Source organism: Solanum verrucosum, unplaced genomic scaffold (assembly GCF_900185275.1).
Source record: "Solanum verrucosum unplaced genomic scaffold, falcon-dt-bn FXZP01000199.1, whole genome shotgun sequence".
In the NCBI taxonomy this organism is placed as follows: Eukaryota; Viridiplantae; Streptophyta; class Magnoliopsida; order Solanales; family Solanaceae; genus Solanum; species Solanum verrucosum.
The window spans coordinates 165608-172017 of NW_026020049.1; the positions used below are offsets into that span (position 1 = coordinate 165608).

The following is a 6410-nucleotide window of genomic DNA, read 5'->3' on the forward strand; positions in this document are numbered from 1 at the left end:
TGAGTTTAGTTACTATGTTTCTTTGAGTTGAGTTGAGTTGAGTGAGTTGAGAAGAGGTAAGTATGTTTCCTTTTTATCAAGTTCAAGCTTATGTTATGCTTTTGAATTCCCCTTACATGCTCGTACATTCCATGTACTGAGCCATTTGGCTTGCATCGTTTCATGATGCAGATACATGTATTCAGGATTATCAACAGGAGCTTCGTTGATATCACATGTAGTTCGAGATAGCTATGGGAGCCTCCTTGTTTCCGGAGGATTTCATTTACTTTTCAGTTTTGTCAGGATGTCATGGCTCTTGTTCCGACTTCTATCTTTGTCAGTTAGAGGCTTCATATATAGACAGTAGAGTTTAAGAAGTTTGTTCATTTATTTTGTTAAATGTTTTAAAGATTTAAGTTGCCTATTTTATGGCGAGTTGAATAATTTATTTTTATTCAGAGTTTTTCATTTGAGTTAAGCTTTGTAATTGAATTTCATGAATTTTTATTCAATTTTTAGCTTTGTATGCTTGAGTTAATCTTCCGCTTGTAGTCAGCCAGGATGAAGGTTCGCTTGGGGACCAGAAATGGTTCTCGAGTGTCGATCACATCCAGGGTGTAGGCTCGGGTCGTGACAACTAGATAGATATTCTTAGCAAAATAGGTGGACGAATCCAAAGATATGTTTAGACATTTTACAATAGTCCAAGTTCATTTTTTGTCCTTTTTCTTCCATTATTTAAAGTCATTCACCTATGGTTAAAATATGTACTAAGGAGGAATGTGGGTTACCATTAAATAGGTAGACATGGAAGTTGTCCTAATGTGGAGGATAATTTGTGAAGTAGTGAAAAGTAGAAAAGGCGCTACCATAGCCTAACAGATTCCACGTCACGGGCATTACTATAGCTATGAAGCTGTGATCCATAAAAAGTGTTGATCTAATAATTCCCTTTCCATGATAAAACTCTTTTTACGAGAGCAACTTTTATTGTTCACCTACAAAGTCGTATATTCTTAATATTTCAATTTATATGAGAAAATTTAATTTAATATAAACTTTGTTTCAATTTATATTGGAAAATTTAATTTAATATAAACTTTGAAAAAAAAGGAAGACTTTTAAAATTTGTAATCTAAATTAAATTATAAATATTTATATAATTATAAATCATTTTATTAAGAATAAGTAAACATTTCAAAGTTCAAATTGTTACACCCTCCATCTCATTTTATACGTCACTATTTACTTTTTAGTATGTATCAACAAGAATGTCATCTTACTCTAATTAGAAATTAATTTAACTTTTTTTTCATAAATTTTCGTATATCTTTTAAATATTTTGAATTTTAAATTATTCTGACTTATAGTAATTTTTACGTAGTTTACAATATATAAATTTTATTTTTAAAAAATTAAAGATTTCATGAACAAATTTTCAATCAAACTTAAACTATTTAACTCTTGAATAATGTCAGGGAGTATTGTTTTTAGAACTGATTAAAAAAGTGAATAGTGTAATTTAGGATAGAAAGAGTATTATATTCCTTGTAGCAGTATAAATACCCTGCATGCCATTGCATTTGTTCAATCATCTTTGCAACGGTTTGTGTGCTTTAGCTTCCTCATAATAACATGGCTTCTAAAACTAAAGCCTCATTACTTACCCTTTTCCTCTCCTTCAATCTCCTTTTCTTCGCCATGGTCACTGCAACTAATACTAATTGTGCCTTCTGTCCTTATCATCCTCCTGGTAGCGGTGGCAGTGGAGGTGGCGGTTCAGGCAGTGGAGGTGGAGGTGGAAGTGGAGGTGGTGGTTCGGGCAGTGGAGGTGGCGGTTCGGGCAGTGGAGGTGGGGGTGGAGGTGGAGGTGGAGGTGGAAGTGGAGGTGGTGGTTCGGGCAGTGGAGGTGGTGGTTCAGGCAGTGGAGGTGGAGGTGGAAGTGGGGGTGGAGGTGGAGGTGGAGGTGGAGGTGGAGGTGGACAAGTAAGGTGTCCAAGAGATGCTTTGAAACTTGGTGTGTGTGCTAATATACTTAATTTGGTGAATGTAGTAGTGGGGTCTCCACCAACTTTGCCATGCTGCAGTTTGATACAGGGACTGGCAAATCTAGAGGTGGCAGCTTGTTTGTGCACAGCCATAAGAGCAAACATACTGGGCATAAATCTGAATGTGCCACTCACTCTTAGCCTCATTCTCAACAACTGTGGAATGAATAATAGTGGCTTCACTTGCTAAGCATTCTGCTCTTTCTTATATGTCTCTTATCATTATCATGAATTTCCTTGTCTTATGATAGTTATATTGTTGTAAATACGCGAATTTGCAACATCAACTTATAAAGCAAGATTCGTGAACCAGTTGATCATTTTACATTTGTACTCAAAAGGTTTATTACTATTATATATATGGACTGTCTTTTCTATTTCATAATATAATAATAAGAATATTTATATTTTGGATTTCGTTCGACTACTCTTAAGTTTTTTCTTTTTTTTGGTCAAAATTAAAAAACGTGCAACTCCACCTTGTGACTTAACTCTGTACGTACCTTAGCTTCTGTAGTTTGAGCTTACTCAATCATTACAAAATGATAGTTTAGGATCTTCTAAGGTTAGACCACAATATTTACATTGAAGTGAAGTGAAGTGAGTAAGTCACAATTACATGTTTTAGTGGCGACCTTGAAGTTGTTACAACTACTTAAGCAGAATGTTATTTGTGGCAATATAAGAGATCGCCCCAAAATACAAATTGTGGCGACTAAACTAGCCACAAAAGTATACCAATATGCCAAAAATGAAGTTCCACACGATGTAACCACAAAATGGATAAGTACGCCAAATAATTTTGTGCAAATAGCCTGAAATACGACAAGAGGAACATTGGCTGGCGCCATGTACTAACGACATTTGCTGGCGCCATGTACTAACGACATTTGCTCATGGACAGCCTCCATTATTCTTACTCCCTCTGTTCCAATTTATGTGACATATTTCGGATTTCGAGATTCAAACAAGTTTATCTTTGACCGTAAATTTTTCCTATATCTTTTAAATATTTTGAATTATCAATTATTGGGACTTATTGTATTTCTATGTAGTTTACAAATATATAAATTTCATTTTTAAAAAATTGAAGATTTCATGAGCAAATTCTCAGTCAAACTTAAACTGATCCAGCAAATAATCCCCTCCCCGAAAGAGGGATAGTCGTTAGGTCATGAGTGGAATGCGAGGAAGAGAGATAAGCAGTTGGCGGGGACCATCCGCTATCGGTCCATATTGGGGCTAACCGTCATATTCTCAAACGGCTTTGCCTCGCTGCATACTTTCTTTTAGTATTCCTTACAGCTATTCTCCAATCACCCGAAAGCAGTGGCCCTTCTTTTTTTCTTTGAAAAAAGCAGTAAGGAGTAAGGAGATTAAACTCTCGGATGAGACTAAGCAGCTACCGACCGTTAAGCGAAATGTGTCACATAAATTGGGACAAAGGGAGTAGTACTTTAGGGCTCGATGGAGCTTTTTTATTGGTTGATACTTTATCATTATAATCTATAAATAGTAGGTTTCACACACTTGTATAATATATTCATCCTGAATTCACACATTGAATCGTTCTCGGAGATAAAGCTAGCAACACCGGATCCAGATTCAGTGCTCATCTGCATTAAGCTTCATATGACTCACTTTCTATTCTACTCTATTGATCACTTTTACATCGTTTTTTACTTATTAATACTGCAACAATTAACTGCTAATAATAAAAATCTAATAAGTTAAGTTAAGATGCAGATTCTTGACCTCATACAAATTTCACTGTACTATTATTTCAGTAAATTAACAACTAGTGTAACTTGTTTTTCCTAATTTCATTAGAAAATCGTTTTCCTCATTTTTATTAAATTTGTTTTATATATGTTTTCCAAAATATTTGACCTACTGAACATACAAAAGTTGTAAAACACTTTCTTATGCTGCGTGCTGTTGAAATAAAAAAGTTTCTCACAGATGGAAATCATTTTTATTGTTTACAGCTCTAGTATTGCTAGCTAGCAAATGGAATCTTCTACTATAGGTATGCCCGTGACTTATCTGGAATCTGCAGCATGATATATTTTATGCAATGCCCTTTTCCTAATTTTCCACTAATTAACAAAAAATAACCTCCATCGTTAGTCTCAGCGAGAAAAAAGGTTTCACACGCACATATATTCTATGACTTTAGAATATCTAAAAGTTCAAAGTTCAAACCCTCAAGCAAAAAACAATAATAAAAGAAGACAATTAGGATGTAGACAGAGGCAGAGCTAGGTGATGTTCGTGGGTTCGGACGAACTCACAAGTTTTTTCGTAAAGTTTGTATTTGTATTAAAAAATTAAATAAATATATATGTATATTAACTTGTGAACCCCTAACAAAATTGATTGATAGTCCAGTGATAAGGAAGAGCGGTGAAAATGCTTTTCACACATTTGTTGTGGGTTCGAACACCTTTCTTTTTTGTTTTATAATTTAGAACTCTAAAATCCTAATTCTAGCTCCGCCTCTGGACGTAGATATCGTTTGCTTTGATATGACAACTAAACTAATATACTTCACATCATGACGTGCAGGAGTAATTAACGTAATTAGGTTAATTAATGCAACAACCACATCCCGTGATTCTAATTAAGGCTCCTGCTTATATTTCAAAGCTTTGAACTGTTTGCTAAAAATCTAGAATGAAAGAATAAATTGCAATTACAAATAAAATATGGAAAAACATAATTTTATTAATAAACATTATAGGTACAAATTTGTTTATTAGCTTGATTCTTCTCTCTTAAGATTTCTCTGTGATTTGAGGATCCTTAATGATGTATTTCTTGAACTAGGACAAATCGTCAACTTTCTTGAGATTTATTTGATCTCCATTGATTTTTGTGAATATTTCATGAACTTCCGAAATATTCGAGATGTCTTTTCAAGGGAATATAATACCTCCTTGTGTGGGCACATAAGCTAGGATTTAAGATAAAAAGTAGCTTCCAAGAACACTAACTGAAATAGAAGTTGTATGATAGAGTCCTACAAAATTTCAATGTCTACATGATCATTTATAAAAAATGATATTCCATGTTTGAAGGAAGGAGAAAAAAACAGTAGAGACCACAACCCAATCGAACCTACCATTTTTTTTTTCTTTTTTCATACACAACTATAAAAGGGAATCGTTATGAAAGAAAATAATGACAATGGGTGAGAGTTTATATTAAGGTCCTAAGTAATTATAATATCTTCCGTCTCTTATGCTAATTTCAAAATTGTCAACCAAACATCGGATTAAATTTATACATGAATAACTTTTTTCTTATCCACCCAAACGTTATATTAATTATATATATGCATAACTTTTTTCTTATCCACCTATCAAACGTCGTATTAATTATAGACATGAATAATTCTTATCCATCTATCAAACACCGTTTAAGTTATATAGACTCTAATACATGAATAAGCTAAGACTTGTTTTATACCGCTACCAAACGACCCCAAGGGTGTAGATATCGTTTGTGTTGATATGACAACTAAACTAATATATATACTTCACATCATGACTAATTAACGTAATTAGGTTATATAATGCAACAACCATATCCCGTGATTCTAAGGCTCCAACTTATATTTCAAAGCTATGATCATTTATAAAAATGATACTCCATGTTAAAAGAAGAAGAAAAAAACAGTAGAGACTACAATCTTATCGAACATATAATATTGTTTGTTTCTTTTTTCATACTCAACTATAGAATAGAACCGCTGCGAAAGCAAGTAATGACAATGGGGTGAGAGTTTATATTAAGGTCTCAAGTAATTAATATTCTCTTTGTCTCAATTTATGGGATACAACTAAAATTTTGAGAGTCAAACTTTTGAACTTTGACCGTAAATTCAAAAATAAAAACTTAAAATATTTTTGAAACAATTTTTTTTTATATTTGAAAACTACATAATGTTTCCTTAGTATAAATTACAATAATTACTCCCTCCGTTCTTTTTAAGTTATCATAATTTCCTTTTTGAGAGTCAAACGATATGAATTTTGACTAACATTTTAAGATGTATATTTTCATCATATTGATATGAAAAAAGTTGTAATTTATAGTACTTTTTGTGTTAATATAATCTAATTTAGCTTTGAAAATTAGTCAAATTAACTCTCAAAGTGCGCAACATAACAACTAAAAAGAATCCGAGGAAGTAATAACTTAAAATATTTAAAAGACATAAATAAATTCCGATAAAAAAAAAACTTCGTTGATTTGTCGTATCCATTTAATAATTTTGAGAAAAAAGATTAGCTTGTTTTGTTCCAATTTACATGTTTTTCCATTTGATAATAAATTAAGATGAAGTAATTTATAATTGGAGTACAGTATCTACAT

General features: G+C 32.6%; 1 protein-coding gene across 1 annotated transcript; it reads left to right on the forward strand.

Annotated features, from left to right (window-relative positions):
- Positions 1 to 1597: 1597 nt before the first annotated feature.
- Positions 1598 to 2447, forward strand: LOC125823052 (putative glycine-rich cell wall structural protein 1). Its single transcript, XM_049502463.1, has one exon. It carries the CDS (start codon positions 1618 to 1620, stop codon positions 2218 to 2220), a length of 603 nt encoding a protein of 200 aa, XP_049358420.1. The 5' UTR covers positions 1598 to 1617; the 3' UTR covers positions 2221 to 2447.
- Positions 2448 to 6410: the final 3963 nt, after the last annotated feature.